Source organism: Harmonia axyridis, chromosome 1 (assembly GCF_914767665.1).
Source record: "Harmonia axyridis chromosome 1, icHarAxyr1.1, whole genome shotgun sequence".
Classification (NCBI taxonomy): domain Eukaryota; kingdom Metazoa; phylum Arthropoda; class Insecta; order Coleoptera; family Coccinellidae; genus Harmonia; species Harmonia axyridis.
In genome coordinates, this window is record NC_059501.1 from 14,404,340 (window position 1) to 14,421,461 (window position 17,122).

General features: G+C 35.0%; 1 protein-coding gene across 5 annotated transcripts in view; it reads right to left on the reverse strand.

Annotated features, from left to right (window-relative positions):
- Positions 1 to 7,241: 7,241 nt before the first annotated feature.
- LOC123677445 (potassium/sodium hyperpolarization-activated cyclic nucleotide-gated channel 2) overlaps positions 7,242 to 17,122 on the reverse strand; it is a 194,291-nt gene continuing 184,410 nt past the window's right edge. For 3 of the 5 annotated variants that reach the window (XM_045613980.1, XM_045613962.1, XM_045613996.1), the window contains 2 exons: positions 16,081 to 16,369; positions 7,242 to 10,594 (listed from right to left, as the gene is read on the reverse strand). In XM_045613980.1, coding sequence (XP_045469936.1) covers positions 10,264 to 10,594; positions 16,081 to 16,369 — 620 coding nt within the window. In that variant the 3' untranslated portion in view covers positions 7,242 to 10,263. The remainder of the gene's footprint in view (positions 10,595 to 16,080; positions 16,370 to 17,122) is intronic. The other 2 variants (XM_045613988.1, XM_045613970.1) reach the window with 1 other exon arrangement.

The window sequence follows — 17,122 nt, forward strand, 5'->3', positions numbered from 1 at the left end:
ATTTATCCGCTTAGACCAATGACTTTACATAGCCCCACAGAAAGTAATCTAGCGGTGTTAAATCAGAAGATCTTGGAGGCCAATTCACAGGTCCAAAACGAGAAATTAGGCGGTCACCAAACTTGTCTTTCAATAAATCGATTGTGGCACGAGCTGTGTGACATGTTGCGCCGTCTTGTTGGAACCACAGCTCCTGGACATCGTAGCTGTTCACTTCAGAAATGAAAAAGTTAGTAATCATGGCTCTATACCGATCACCATTGACTGTAACGTTCTGGCCATCATCGTTTTTGAAGAAGTACGGACCAATGTTTCCACCAGCCCATAAAGCGCACCAAACAGTCAGTTTTTCAGGATGTAATGGTGTTTCGAAATACACTTGAGGATAAGCTTCACTCCAAATGTGGCAGTTTTGTTTGTTGACGTAGCCATTCAACCAGAAGTGCGCTTCATCGCTAAACAAAATTCGCGCGATACGTATTCCGCACAGAAACATTATTTTCGAAATAAAATTGCACTATTTGCAACCGTTGTTCAGGCGTGAGTCTATTCATGATGAATTGTCAAACCAAACTGAGAATAAATCACTTGACAGCTGTTAAATCGGTGCCATCTTGAACAGTAATGCCAACTTAAAGTTATATACCTCGAAAAAAAAACACCCTTTACATACTGCACTAGAGTAATGAGACCTCGCGTTCGCGTTAGCATATTGAGAGATCGCCGAGATTGGTTTCGGTGTTATTCGTACTCAAGCTCTGGGGTTATTGTGAATCATTCATTTCAGTTTATGAGCTGGATTATGTCATCTGGGTAGGAATTTTGTGTGCTGCCTGGTTTTTTGATTCAATCAGTTTACATGCGTTTTTAAAATGTCATGTGTACAATAATTCAATCAATCTGAGAGAGGTTGAGGGTTTTCATTTTTTAATTGTTATGAATGAAACTTTGTCTCTTTGTGGCTCGGTAAGCCTTCTTGTTCTCTATCCTACTCATTCATGGAAACCCAAGGGGGTCGTCAAAAGCGTTGATAAAACTGACAACCTCCTTAGGGGCCAAGGCCGTTACCACACGGGTATTCAGGACTAACCCCATATGAATGGTTCTTAGGCCAGCCAGCTCTGGACACTTGCATACCATGTGTTCAGCTGTTTGTGCTTCTGATCCACAGATCCTAAAAATCTCATCTGCTGACATTTCCATACGGTACAAATAATGTTTGTACTGACAGTGCCCTGTCAGCAGTCCCACCATCACCCGAAACTCAGCTCCTGACAGCTTCAAAAACTTTCTGGCATAGGTAGGTGAAATCATCACAAATTTCTTGGTCTAGATAAGTCCAGGAGTGTTTGTCTAGTGGGTAATTCTGTTATTCAACTACCATTGCTGGAGCGCTACATTGTTTTGGTCTTTTCCTAACGCTCAGAAATAATCAGGTCCAGCAGGTGTTAACCTTGATGCACTTTTTGCAAGTTCATCGGCTTTTTCATTTCCTTCAACACCACAGTGCTCTGGTACCCATAGTAGTGTCACTTTATTGTCTCTGGCCAGTTGTTTTATGGTGTTATACTATTCCCAGGACAACAGAGACCCCTGGCAGTAAGATTCCCGGGATCTCAGCGTGGTCTGGCTGTCCGTGGTGATGTAGACATGCGCCCCCTTGAGGTTCATTTTAAGAATCTCCTGAGCGCATACGTAAACAGCCAATATTACTACATCATTCTACTTCGAAAATGGGAATCGAGTTGAAGCTCATGATAATTGTGCAATCTGTGAAAATAATTCACATAATTGTGACTGAGGAAGTTTTCTCTTTCTTTCAGTTGTTTTTTTTTATATTCTCAGAATATTTGGACTGAAGTAAGATCTTGAGGAAGGAATAATTGACAATATTCAAGATATAAAATGAAAAAGAAAAGTTTTTTCCCAAAAGTGTCGAACTTTACCCTGTATAAATGTAAATTGATTGAACACTTAAAATGAATGCTTTCCATTTTTAATTGATATCAATCCCTATTGATTCAAAGTGAAACCATGTACCCGTCTTTTTTACAGAACTGAATAAAATTGAATTTTTTTTTCTGAAAATTCTAGTACCGATTTCTGAATTCAACTTTCAATACTAATTAAAAAAAAAGAAAACAATGCCTTAATGAATTTCTTTTCCATTTTTGTTTGAGCTCTTTTATCTTCATATTTCTCCACGGCTGCTAAAGAATACAGCTCTTCCGTCGCCTAGCAACTTCAACTTGCACTTCCTCGTCCGTTGTATTCCCCTGAAGCGGGATTCAGATTCAGCAAGTACCGTCGGCTACAAAGTTGATATGGGTAGTTTGCAGGAAAATGTTCGAGAAACCGCCTCATGAAACACATTGCAAGACCTTTAAGTTGATTGGAATAATTAAAAAATTATTAAAAAGGAACAAAGTTACCCATATCAACTTTGTAGCCTGGCTACGCTACATCCTGCTTCAGAGCAGATATACTCACTGGAAAAAGTGTCATTCAAGAATGTTGTTTTTATATTATTTCGTCTTTAATATTCCAATGAAAAAAAAACGAAATAATAAACGCATAATGAAAATGAAGCACTATATGTGCAGGCAGATATGTTTTCCACCTAGTTATGTAACTCATAAGTAAAGATCATGAATACCCCCGACCAAATTCAAAAAATTTAGCGGTCAATGAAAAGTACCCTCTTTATCTGCCAAAGAACGAAAATACTGTTTGAATACAGGCTGTCCCAGGTAGAATGCGACAAGCTGATTCCATGAATGAAGGTCATCATGCCTTCTTCTCCCTCTTATCCAGCTCACAAAATTGTCTGTTTGGCATTTTTCTCTAATGGTTGTATTCCTCTGCTTATCGTTTAGTATTATATCCTGTCATTGTCTTCATCTTGGTTGTTCTTAAGATTCTCTTTGTCACCATTGTTTCAGCTCTTGTTTCATGTCATAAATGGTGTTATAAATGTTTTATATACTGATTTATTCGATTTCAGAAATATTGAAGGAAGGCAATAGTAAGGGTAACATAACTTCATATTTTGAAATTATGTGATAGATTAGTTGAAAAGTTATTGAACTTATTGAATATCCATGATGACCTTCATTCTTGGTATACGGTTGTGGCATTCTTTCCCCTGTATATTCCTTGGTTCAAAAGTTATGATAATATTATACATTTGTAGCTTTTATCGCCATGTCTACATTGAACTCCCTATAACTTGGTAACCTCATTGAGTGCATAAAGATCTACCAAAAAAAAAATATTAAGATTTTGATATAAACTGGTAACCAATTTTCATAGATTCGTGTGCCTGGTCCTTTCTGTTGGAAATATTATCTATATCTTATCGTTTGAATCCCGTTTGCTGATTTATTCCGCGATGAGCAGTTTTTGTGGCTAAACACAGCCACGAAGAGTTTCACTTCAATTCCCAATAAAACAATTTACCATATTTCCCGCAAAAGTCGAGAAAACTCGATTTTAATGATGTCAGTTCATATTGTTGAAGCATGATTTCAAGGACCTCACTTTTTTTCTCTCATAGCCAGAGGTAAAAAGAACTTCCAGGAAATTACAGAAATTAATGGGAAGAAGTAGGTAAATATTATTGCGTATTCGACTGGCTGCACCAGCGCGAATTAATTCGAATTTTTTTTCGGGCTAATTATGTTCGACTCGTAGTAAACTTATAAAGTACCGTTCAAATATATTAGCTCACGACGGCCAGACCTTCCTCATTTTATAAAAATTGAAAGTTTTCCTGTGCATGTCCCCTGAACAGGTAAATACGATCAGCGACGAGTTTGGGTTGTGGAAACTTGGGCAGGTAACAGGTAGTAAAGGTGTATATAAATAGAACCTTAAACTCGTTAAAGTATAAAGCTCAATTTTTTTATATTTTCTTCAGGATAACTTAAGAAACAAGGGATAAGAAATGGGTCTTCTCTCGAAGACGAAGAACGCATAATGAACCAATAATCTTTTTACTTTTCTTTAAAATCCACACGACAGCAAAAAATCGGACCCTTTTACGGTTATGAGTTAAATATTGCTTTCAAGATGATTACTGCAAGCACGTCTATGTCCGAGGTTTACTATATTTCTTTATCCGCCTGCTTTGTCATCCCCTTGTTTTGCCATCTAGGATTTTTGCTTTCGTCATCGCTATACACCATGGGCGCCCGCAGAGAGGGGCTAGGGGGGGCCATGGTCCCCCCTGAGATTTCGATTGCCTCATTTTTCAGCAGAACACCCTCAATATTACTTTCTCAATCCAAAGGGCATGGAAAAAAGGAAAGTAATGGATTCTTAACAATTTTCCGGGTTTCAATGACAATCATAGACGCCTTATCGTTTTTCAATAATTTTCATTTTGCCCCCCCTGAGAAAAATGTCTGCGGGCGCCCATGCTATACACTTACCCGTTGTTTTCGGTTTTTTGTATTATATTCGTCACAAAATTTCAATACTGCAGTTATCAATAAACTGATTTATTCGCATCGAAAAATTGTCTATGCTGTGTTTTACAATTTAATGTGTTTCATTTAAATTGCAATTCATTTGAGAAGACACCTGTTTGGAATTGAATTAGGAATACAACAATGGGTCCTCAAACGATTTGTTTTCGAGATTTTTTTTTATATTCCTTCCACTGTTTCAGAACTCCTCAATCGTAGCTTGACAACGACTTCACGTATTTGTTGATTGTCGATTGTTGAAGTAGCCTTGATCAATTCTCCTCTAGAGTTGAGGTAAAATCCGTTTGAGTTCTTGAAGTGGTGTTAGAGGTGGTTGATGAGAATCCAAAGCTCTTTGTATATGATTCCAAGCGTGTTCAATGCGACTGTGGTTGATAATTGGTATGGATTTTCAGATCGAGTAGTCGGTAGTGGGTACTGGGTAGATCTGCCAATAACCCGAGATACAAACCTCGTAATGTATTATTCATGAATTGTGAGACCGCAATGCATGCAGAACGTATTACTGTTTGGTATGCATTGTGTATTAGAGGAATTATTGGCACAATTTGCTTTCAATACGTGTCCGAAAATGCAATAATGATGGAAGGCGGTGAAAGCCTATTGAAATATATTCAAAATGTTTTATGGTAAATGCAACCACATATGTGGTATCATACTTCACAGGGGAACAGCTGTTTTGGTGTCGTTTTTTGAGCTGGTTGTATATCAATTTTGATGTCCTGAATACAAATAATGTAGTCATTTCTACCTCAAATTTTTAAGATATACTATTTTACAGAAATATAAGTTACATTATTTTAACTCAAATCCGTAAGTGTAGTAAACAAAGTAGATACGAAATTTATATTTTAGTTGAACAAAATACAATATTATGTCGTATTTAGAAACCAAAAAAAAACATTGAGAAATCAAATAGTCACCCAACATTCCGCGACATTCTTGAATGCTTTGCTTTGAGTTTTTCTGTGCTCAACTGTTGTATTTTTACCCCTATATATGCAAAACATGACCCATTCTTATCAAGAGCATTTACACATTGATTCATTAAGCCCAACTTTATATGTAACGGAGAAGTATGATTTTCTTCTCTTACTTACCCGAGTTAGGGGATTAAAAGGGCCAGTTCAGGTACCTGATAGGCAATGGTTCCACTATTTATACCTAGATTCACCTGGATTTACTTAATTATAGACTAACAACAAATCCATTGTACCTACATTAATGAATGTATAATAATTTCAGCGTTCTCATAAATGAATATACTGAATGAAACCCACATTGGTAGATAAGTTGATGTATTTAAAGAAGTAGAGCCGAAAGAGAAAAACGGATTGTATGTACAGATTAAGATTTAAAATATAATTTATATCTGCTCTCAAATCCTAGGCGCCAAAAAAAATTTTTTTGTAGCCCGGTGTTATATATTTGCATCTATGATTATGTTACCTCACGGGTAATTATTTGTAATCATTTGTTATTTATTACAAAATTCTGTCAGGTACACATCAATTATTTTATCGAAATAAATACTTATAAATCGTATATACCAACACAACAAGGAACTATTTAAAAACAACAACAATTTTTTTACCCGTAAGAAGACATTTAAAGAATTTGTGATCATAATGAACGAAAAAATCAAAAATACAACACGCCTATGAACTTTGACTCAAAAACAATTGTTGTGAATGAGAAATAAAATTATTTGCTTGAAATATAGTTTGTTCTTAGGGTTTTTCACAATACCAATTCTAAGAATACCCTCTTCATATTCGCAAAACTTTCTATCACAGAATTGATGTGTAGAATGCTGTATCTGGCAGATTTTCAGTCCCACTAGGACATTTATATACCATAACTTTAAATCTGCTTCCATTAAACAAATTCTGTTGAATTCGGCCTAAAACGAGATTCATATTCCTCTTTATATTTAATGACTGTGGAAGTAATTCAATTATTTATATCAAAAACTGAACACATTCTTATCCGAACCAAACAAAATTTGAGATCCGCCAGTACATTATCCAATAACGAAATAAAAACATTCCTTCTGAAATAATCTTCGATTGAATCAGCTGGACTGTTAACTCGGTTGATTTGAATCTAAGACTTTCTATGCTTGACAAAATTTAAATTCTTTTTTGGATGACATAATTCTACTTCCGCAAATATCGCTTTAAGGTTTTTATATCGCTTGTTTTCTCTTTCAAAAAAGATGTAATGTCATATAAAATAAATAAATAAAGAACGTCTTTATTATATACTAAAAATGATTTCGTCGGCTAAGAGTGTATATCTGTCCATAATGAACAATTTTACAGGAGACCAAAAAAACCGTACAGTACAGTGTTATAATAATAATAATAAGAGAGTTTATTATTATAACACTTACTGTACGGTTTTTTTGATCCCCTGTAAAATTGTTCATTATGGACATAGCAGATTTACACTCTTAGCCGACGATTCGTTTGTTGTAAAAAAATTGTTTGACAAAACAAAATTTAGTGTTAGTTAGTAGATATATCAATAAGAAAATATTATCTGCAATATAACACATAATACTGGACAAAAAGATTTATGTGGCTCTCGGTCTTCAGTCCAACACTGCATATATAGATATTGAGTCAATGCAGATATATGATGAATAAGATTGACGTTACTCCAGAAAAACTCACCTTCTTCATTCAGGTTACTTCCATATCCAAAAATTTGTATTTCCAAGAAAGGTTTCCGAATCAATGAAAAATATTCAAAAATTAAGCTTTATTATCAACTGGAAACAAATTCTCAACAAATAAAACAAGAAACGATTTCAAAACTTATTTCAACAGAGTTGCGCCAGTTTGTGAGAGGCACTTTCTACATATTTACACATGTTAAAATGAAATTTACAAGAATATGAACTAACTAATAGATTCACCTATGTCATGTGCTTATACGCTACGTTTTCAACGATCACTCGAAAAATAATCATCAGAAAAACAGTAGCCGAGTTGATTACTTGAAATCGGATTGTTTTTCTCGATATGAAACCACGGCTTTGATCGTTGCGAGTACAAAAGGGGCTTAACGACCAGAATCTGAATCATATGATCATCAGAGAAAAATAATCATGATGTGGTGTAATTATTGTTATCACTAAAGGAACACATATATAGCTCGTAAGTATCGTAAAGATTTCTATATAATTCTTTGGGGTATAATTCAGATTCTAGTCGACCCAATTTTCAGAAATAATGAGCATGTAATAAATGTTCTAATTGCAACTTCTACTATGATTCAATTTTTCATTCGGAAAATTGTCTTGATTTGCAGCATTGTGATATTATTTGCTCTTTCTACAACACTCGAATGATCCATAAAGAGAAAAAACCTATTTCAATGACTTTTGTAGAATACCTACAGTCTTATACAACTACTAAGCGGTCTCCAAGGAATGGCTCACAATTGGAGACTGATATTTCAGCTTATTAAGAAATTACAGAATGAGCTATGCTCTCTCGACGCATCATTCAGCTACATGATTAGACAAATGATATATTTAATGTCACTTTTATCTCCATATTGTAGATCACAGCTAACAGTGTAGTCTCTCTCAAATTATTTTACAATATTCAGTTTGTTTACAAAAGAGAGGAAGTGAATGAAACAACCTAAGGACTTCATGTCAATTGGAAACATAATATTCTATCACTATCGATCGAACGTTTTTCAGTACCCAATATTGAAAATGTGTTCGTCAGTCTTTTAATACGCTTTCATTTCGATTACCCAAACCGAATAACCATTAATCCAATTTGATTCAATATAATCATAAAGTGTGCGTTGAAATTTTAAATTTTATACAAACGTTCTGCAATGATCAATTTTATATTGAAGTTTAGGTGTATTAATATATTATCTACATTTTTTACTTAACGTGATATGAAGATTTATGTTCCATGAATTAAAGAGGCAATTATTGTTACTCAACTTCTTATTTCTATTTTGATTTCAATTGACATTTCAGTAACCACACTCTTTTTTCATATTCTCTATGTGAACTGTTAGGTACAATAATAATTGACATGAAGTCTCTTTTAACAAATTGAATTTGATATACCGATAGTTAGAAAAAAATCGGATTAGATTTGTAGTATGGAAATATCATCCTTGAATATATTTGTTCTTGGGACATTATAAGTACGAATCTAATTATCAAGAAAATTTAAGATGAACTTCCAAATTAACTGGGCAATTGGATCTAGTTATTGCAATAAGTTTGAAAAAAGGCTTCGTTTTTAAACTTAATTCTCGTATATGTAACATTGTTACATATCAGTCCATTTCATTCTCATTTTCAGAGTCCGTCCTAATGATCAAGTGATACAGTTAAGGTAGTCATTTGCAATTTTAGTCACCAAATTTAATATGTCTTACGTTAACATCTTCAGGATTATCATAATTATGAAATGAATATATGATTCAGTTATGAATTTTTTGACCAAATGAAATTGCATCAGGAAAAAATAATCAAGGTTGACATATCCACTAATTTCAAATAGAAACTGTTTAATTGTAGGTTGATCGAAATCACTACTGATAAGATATTTGTTATAAAACGTGGTTTAGGCCTAATTTTGATTCATCTAATCGACATTAAAATAAATAACAAGGTTCAGCATGACGCTTCATTACAGATGCTGAAACCTAATCAATTGGAAAGCGATTAACGCTGTAGAATTTAAAATAAACCGTCAAGAGGTGAGATTCACTATTTGTTTTCAATTTATTGAGCACCTAGTATTTAAAGCTAACTTATCAAGGTACTTTAATCTAATATTGCACAAAATTAGCTTTTTAGTGTCCGTGCACATATTGCTTCATTGTAATAGCAAAGCACTTTTATACGCACTAGTACTTCTTTTCGTTCAGGATGAAGAAAATCATAAGAGATTTTCTTCAGGTGACGAGAGCTTGACTTCAAAGAGATGACTATGCAGATGAGTTGGAATGATAGAAAATTATATTATCGCAGTTATGAAGAAGCAGTTGAGATGATCTCGATTTGACATGGACGGTTTTCGAACATTTAAGTGAAGATAATCTAACGATCATTCCTAAGTTTAACAATGTGTTTCAATTTGTAACGATATCTTGTCATTCTGGAAAACATCACAATAACGTTAGAATTCGATTTCTCATTCAACTAAATCAAGTGGATATTCAATAAGTAGAATAAGGTATAAATAAATTACTTAAAAATGAACTATGCTAAAAAATGCTTGTAAATTAAAAGAAGAGATACCTTCAAATCTTTCTGCAATAACGATATCAACAAATTCAAAGTCAAATGTGTCATGGTATTTTTTTTTAACTATTTCTCTCCTGCTCAGGTATTAGTTTTTTATTTTATTTGATAACAATGTGGGAATGTATTAAGTTTTCTGCCGGATAAATTCATTCAACAAAGTACTTTTTTCTCGTTGTTTCTCAACATCCTGTAGGAATATTACTGATCAACGTTTTATGTTTATATATACGTGGAATTGTCGTCTTTTGAAAACGAAAAGATTCTTAAAAATGAGCAAATGTCATATGAATATTGAGCCCGATGTGAGTGAAGCTGACAAGAAAAAAATTGATGTTATGAAATGCGGAAAAAGTAAGAACAAATGGAGTTCTATGAGCATCGTACTGTGCTCAATATCACGGTCAACTAGATCGAAGTCAGCGAAAGCTCTCGGCTTATTCAACTCGTCACCAGATAGCACTAGTGCGTAGAGTGGCGTCATTGAAACGATGATTCTTTCTGAAAAGTATCTGATTTATGGAATGAGGGTCTGCCATTGTTCTGGTTGCCCCTTGTCAATGGCATATCTTGAGATGCAAAGTTGTTCTCCGACTTTGGTCTAGGTAACGTGAACCTGTGCAGAGTGCGACCAAGCTCCTGTAGACTTCTTTCGCTAGAATGGAGTTTCACCATAGATTCGTCTGAAACGTTGACGTGATCGGCTTCGTTAGCTAATGCATTCACCACGGCGTTAATCGTTTTACTTTCACTCCCCAGGTCTTCTTCTCTGTTCGATAGCAAATTGGGGCTTTTGCCTATTTTGTTCAACCTAAACAAATAAGTCAATTTATTGAAATGGGGATATCATATATTGTAAATCAGTTTGACTTGACGAAGCAGAGGGTTTATACAACAATAATTACTCTTGTGAGAAAATGAGTTCCTGCCATTCTATGTTTTATAAGAGATCCCGCTGTACGGCCAAATGACATTGAGTTTGAGTATGACTTGCAATCAAAGACAAAGTTAAAATACACACTTGACTAAAATTACTATGAATAATACACTTCAAGAAGGCAGAGCGATAGCAGAAACAGCTCTTTCAATTCAGTTTCAAATTTCCTTGATATTCCTAAATGAGGATTTAAGATGTGGTCAATAACCAAAAAATTTATAAATATGTTGAACTTTATTGGACTGTAGGAAAACTTTTGTTGATGATTTTTGAAAAACTTTTGAATTGAAATCATTTGAAGTTTAGAGAAAACTGAATGTAGAGGAGGCCATTGACCACAAAGTAACTTTTCAGAATGGCTGCTAGTTTGATATTCTATTCTATACCCTGATGCTTCAACATTACTAAGACAATTTTTATCATAAGTTCTCGTAAGAACGAAAATCGAGATTCATCGATAACGATATTTTAGCAGGCCATGAACAATTATGTACATGATTTTGACGTTCATGTCATCAACATTGTTGTAGTTATATTCCTTGTGTGGTTTTTCTGCTTATTGTTCATGGCCTGCTGAAATATCGCGATGAATGAATCTGCTGACATCATGTGACTACAAAAACTCAAATATCTCGAAAACGGTTCAATTTTTTGTATTTGGATAAAATAACTCTTTCCATGTAATATTTTTCGTTCAATCGAATGTTCTACTTTTTCACCAAAACGAAAACAATGAGAAATCATGACTCACAATCTAAAAACACCCTTTATAACAATATCAGAAATGTAGAATTGTAATAAAAAATATTTTCTACCAACATACATTTATGCACGAAATATCAATCTGATAGCATTCGTCGTTTAGAAGTTATGCAGATTTTTTTTTAAATTTTATCAACTTTGGAAGTATATTTCTCCCTTAACATGCATTTTGTGCCCTTACTTTATTCAATTTACTATCACCCTCAGAAAGCTCGGTACACATTTTTGACTCACTCTGTATATATTACAAGTGCAAATGTAGACAGTGGAACCTGTCATAAGTACATGCCTACAGTTACTTGCTAGTTGAAATCTGTTTTCATAGACACTTCAGTCAATAAGTAGGCCATGAAGCACAACAAATAAAAGAAATTTCTGAATATTTATTTACATCCTTGCAATATCGTACAATCAAAAACTGACCTGTTGTGTGTTTATCATATTACTTCGGTTGCTGAAATTGAATGACAATTCCTTGAATACCATGTTTTATAATTCAATACAAATCAACCATGCTCCGTCAAGTCAAATACCCTAATACTCAAGCAATTGATACTGAAGCAGGTGGAATGGGATAAGTATGGATGAGAAAGATGGAATGTAGTGGCATAACAACCAGTGATGTGAAAGGATGTGAGAATGAGTGTCATATTTTGTTTGGATATATGTGTATGGCTGTTTGTGTTTTATTGAAATTGTTAATTACATCGCTTTTAGGATAGAAAAGGTGTTCAAGTGTGTGTCGGGTTTGTAACTATTTTTTACAAGTAGGAAAATGTAGCTTTTCAAAAAGCTTCACTATTTTCCTTATAAAACATCGAATTTTCAAGAGATATTAGACAAGCTCCAGAAAAATTCTACGTGTGAAAGTGAAGTGTGATCTCATAACCAGTTACAATGGCATCGTATAGGCTGAATATTCAGAAATGGTTTCGTTCCCCAGAAATAATGAACGACTGAGTAGAAATTTATTAACATTCAGGATTAAATTTGGATACATTCAAAGATATTCCTGGGATTGAAGGGTCCTTCTCTTCTTTCCTCTTCATTATTTCTAGGCAAAGAATGAATTGTTTTCAGAAATTTGATTCATTTTTAGTTCTGATCTAAATTTCATCATATGATAATTAACATGCTGATGATCTAAATGGCTTTCTTATTAGTTGACCAGTTCCACTTTCATATCCATTCTTTCTGAAAGAAAACCTGGAGATTTTTTTTCAATTTCGAAAAACTATCTAATTTTCTTCATAATTAGGTTGGATAATATTAGAAGAATACAATCTCATACTTCATATAGAACAACATCCAATCTAAAGCAACCACCATAAACAATGATGGTGAAGGATTTTTATAAGAAAGAAAAAATTCGAACGAAAAACTATTGACCTAACAACCATACACAAGGTAGATTGAGGCTTACTACTATCATTGGATGAAGTCTTCGTAGTAGTATAACGCCTTCTTAAGCATCCTCAAGGATTCGGGATTAGAAATCCAAGCATATACATATAAGAGAATTTTGTGAACTACCTATTAGATACGAGGATTAAGTCTGATTATATTATTCAAGGACAGGACGACACCCGTTGGACAAGACATATCATGCAGTGGAGACCGAGACTGCATAAAAGAAGCGTCGGGCGACCCCCCAGAAGATGGATGGACGACATTAGAGAGACTGCGGGTCGTAACTGGTATAGAACAGCTAGGGATAGAGAAGAGTGGAAGAAAAGAGGGGAGGCCTATGTCCAGGAGTGGATTCTGAAAGGCTTCTAAAGAAGAATATTATTCAAAACGATATTCGACCTATGACGATTAGTAGTAACTGCATATCGAAAGAAACTTCTTTGAAGGATATATACAGGTTTGGAAAATTCACTCGGAACCATGGGATTCATGGGAACATCGCGAATCTTGAAGGTATTGTCCTATCTTCAAAGGCAACAATGAATGAATTCATTGTCTCCTGAATTAATTGACCACCAAAATACCTTTTTATTATTTGAATTTTTTCTTGTAAACAGAACATAATTAATTTTCAAACCGATATGATCTAACGCAAAATCACATGGATTGCGGCTGATTCCTTCGCGCACGCAGGTCGAGAGACTTCAGACCCGACTAACAGATCTCCCACTACTCTTGCCAGCAGCCGTTCGAGATGACCAGATTTTTATTTGATAATATTTGATCTTCCACAGTTCCATTGGAGCCAGAGCAACTTGGATATTTGTATGCTAAATCCCATGGTTCCGAGTGAATTTTCCAAACCTGTATAGGAGAGAGCAAGTGAAGGCATCAATGAACAACTGACTATCTTAATCAATAAGATTCTACGCAGAATATCTGAGAACTGAAGGGTCAGCAATCAATCTTCCTTTGACATCGCTAAAACTGACCACAAAAATTATATCGTAGAAAATCAGTGAACAAATCTCTTCGAAGGACGAACAGCAAAAGTTTCGATCGGGAAGGTGAAGCACAAATGGCATATTTGTTATTAGTCAAATAACCAAGAAATCAGCTTTCATGTACTCTGAAGACCTACAAAAGGCATTTGACCGCGTATTGCTCAAAAAAAGTAATGCATGTGTTCCACGATAAAAGATAGCTCTTAACATTATTGAAGCGAAAAAGATGCAAGATCCAAGCTGAGATAAACGACAAACTAAGCAAGGATTTAGATGTAAATAATGGTATTCGACAAGGTGACTCCCTCAGCCCCTTATTATTGATCATGATGGATGATACCAAATGAAACAGCTGGTTAAACTAAAGGGGTATACATTTGGAAATAGAAAAATGTGAAAAGATGTGGATTTCTAAGAAACTTGGTGACTCAAAAAAATTTTACGAGGAAATTATTCCACGGGATGTTCCTCAAATTAATAATTTTCTCCACAGATTACTGAAAAAATTTTGAAAGCCAAAAATATAATGAACTATGAGACTTCAAATTTTACTAAACTTGCTGCGTTTTATTTTGCACCTGAGTGTATATGTCATTGTCGTGAGATGTCATTAGAGAGACAACGGTCATATCTATGAACGTCAGAGTAATAGACATATAATAGAAATATAAGAGGTGTTTTTTTAGAGCTTTAGAACTTTAAATTGCAATACAACAACGATGGATTATTCGATTGACATGAATTTTATTTATCCGCAAGACAATCTTGTGGCATTACATATTAAATATTATTTCTGGCATATGACCGCCACGGCTAACACTACCAAGGAAAATGGGACATGCACATGATGGCAGATTACTGCTGGAGTTTAAAACGTAACTGTTTAAAAAAACATTCAAGAATGTCGCGTAAAAGAAGTTTTTTAAGTGTTGGGTGATTTCTTCAATGTTTTTTGTTTGTTTATAAAAACGACATAATATTTTATTTTGTTCAACTAAAATAAAAATTTCGTATCTAAAGTGTGTTTTTTTTAGAGCTATAGAACTTTAAATTGCAATAAAACAACGATGGATTATTCGGTTGAATGAATTTAATTTATCCGCAAGATAATCTTGTGGCATTACATTTTAAATATGATTTCTGGCATATGACCGCCACGGCTGGCTCGGATGTAGTCCAATCTGGACGTCCAATTTTCGATGACTTTTTCCAACATTTGTGGCCGTATATCGGCAATAACACGGCGAATGTTGTCTTCCAAATGGTCAAGGGTTCGTGGCTTATGCGCATAGACCAATGACTTTACATATCCCCACAGAAATTATTCTAGCGGTGTTAAATCACAAGATCTTGGAGGCCAATTCACAGGTTCAAAACGTGGAATTAGGCGGTCACCAAACGTGTCTTTCAACAAATCGATTGTGGCACGAGCTGTGTGATATGTTGCGCCGTCTTTTTGGAACCACAGCTCCTGGACATCATGGTTGTTCAATTCAGGAATGAAAAAGTTAGTAATCATGGCTCTATACCGAACACCATTGTCTGTAACGTTCTGGCCATCATCGTTTTTGAAGAAGTACAGACCAATGATTCCACCAGCCCATAAAGCGCACCAATCAGTCAGTTTTTCTGGATGTAACGGTGTTTCGACATACACTTGAGGATTAGCTTCACTCCAAATGCGGCAGTTTTGTTTGTTGACGTAGCCATTCAACCAAAAGTGCGCTTCATCGCTAATGGACGTAGTGCGCGATACGTATTCCGCACAGAACCATTATTTTCGAAATAAAATTGCACTATTTGCAAGCGTTGTTCAGGCGTGAGTCTATTCATGATGAATTGCCAAACCAAACTGAGAATAAATCACTTGACACTCGGTCGTCATATTGAACAGTAATGCCAACTTAAAGTTATATACCTCGAAAAAAAACACCCGTACGAAGGAACATATGTCATTTTCAGAGACCGAATTTATTTACTCTATTGTTTGAACTAATCGAATAATGAAAATGGAACTAGTCCGAAACTCCGCCAATCATCTATATCCAGCCAATACGAATGATGGAAGAGGCAACACATAACAACGAACATATACTCTAAGTTACTTCCAAATGTTTAAGTACGACATAAAAGCGATGACTAAAACAATATTCAATAAAACCTCTTAGGTTTCGTTATACCAACCAACGCACTGACCTCTCCGCTGCTACCGATTCCATAGTTCGACGCATCAATGGATACTGTTCGAGTACGGCGTTAAAATGATCCACTGATAACGAAAATAAATTACAATAAGTTTCCGCCCTCACTGAAGCTACCCTCCTTGCGTTCGTCAGGAGACAGATCTCTCCGAAATACGAGCCGTCACTCAGGCTTGTCGCCACCTCACCGTTGGACATAACGATGTCTACTATACCTTCCTGGATGAAGTACATCTTTGAACCGATCGTTCCCTCCTTAATTATGATATCACCTGAAATCGGAAACAATTATTAGTTTGATGGAAATAAACAACTACGCTACTGGAGGTGTTTCAGAAATAACCTCTTATTACACTTGGCTTTTTGTATGTTTAATGTGGTCCACATGGAATACAAACAGGCATTGCCCAGAAAAAATATTCAAAATAACAAGTAAACACCTCAAAATGATTTAGGGAACAACCGTTGATATAATATATCCTTAAATAATATGTATTTTAGGATTGTTTTCAAGATGTATGAATCGTTTCTGGTTTTTAAGTTGATAACGGTGATACGTGGTAAGTTCAATTGATTTCAGATTTCATTACTTCAATATTTGAGTTACAAGCGTAATTTTTTCAAATTAGCTTATTTTTCAGATATTAATTATATGAATAGGCTTCTCTTAGATCGCATCACACGGTTAAGAGCAATTATCACCATCAAAGCCAAAATCGAGTGAAATGCCCGCGTCTGCGGCAAAGAAGGGGAAAAAAAGAAACCAGCTTCGGCTGGTTCCTCTAAAACCCCTGCCACGCAACCAAGGCTGCCACAAAAACTTCCGCGAGTGCTACTTCTGCTAAAGCAGCAACTAAACCAGCTGCAAAATCATCCAAAACTTCTGCCAAGCCTGCTTCCGCTAAAGGAACAAAAGCAGCAGCCAAACCTGTAGCCAAAAGTGCAGCCAAAAAAACCCAAGGACAGAAGTCTATGGAAGAGGTTACACCTAAAGCGGCTCTTACTAAACCTGAAAAGAATGTAGG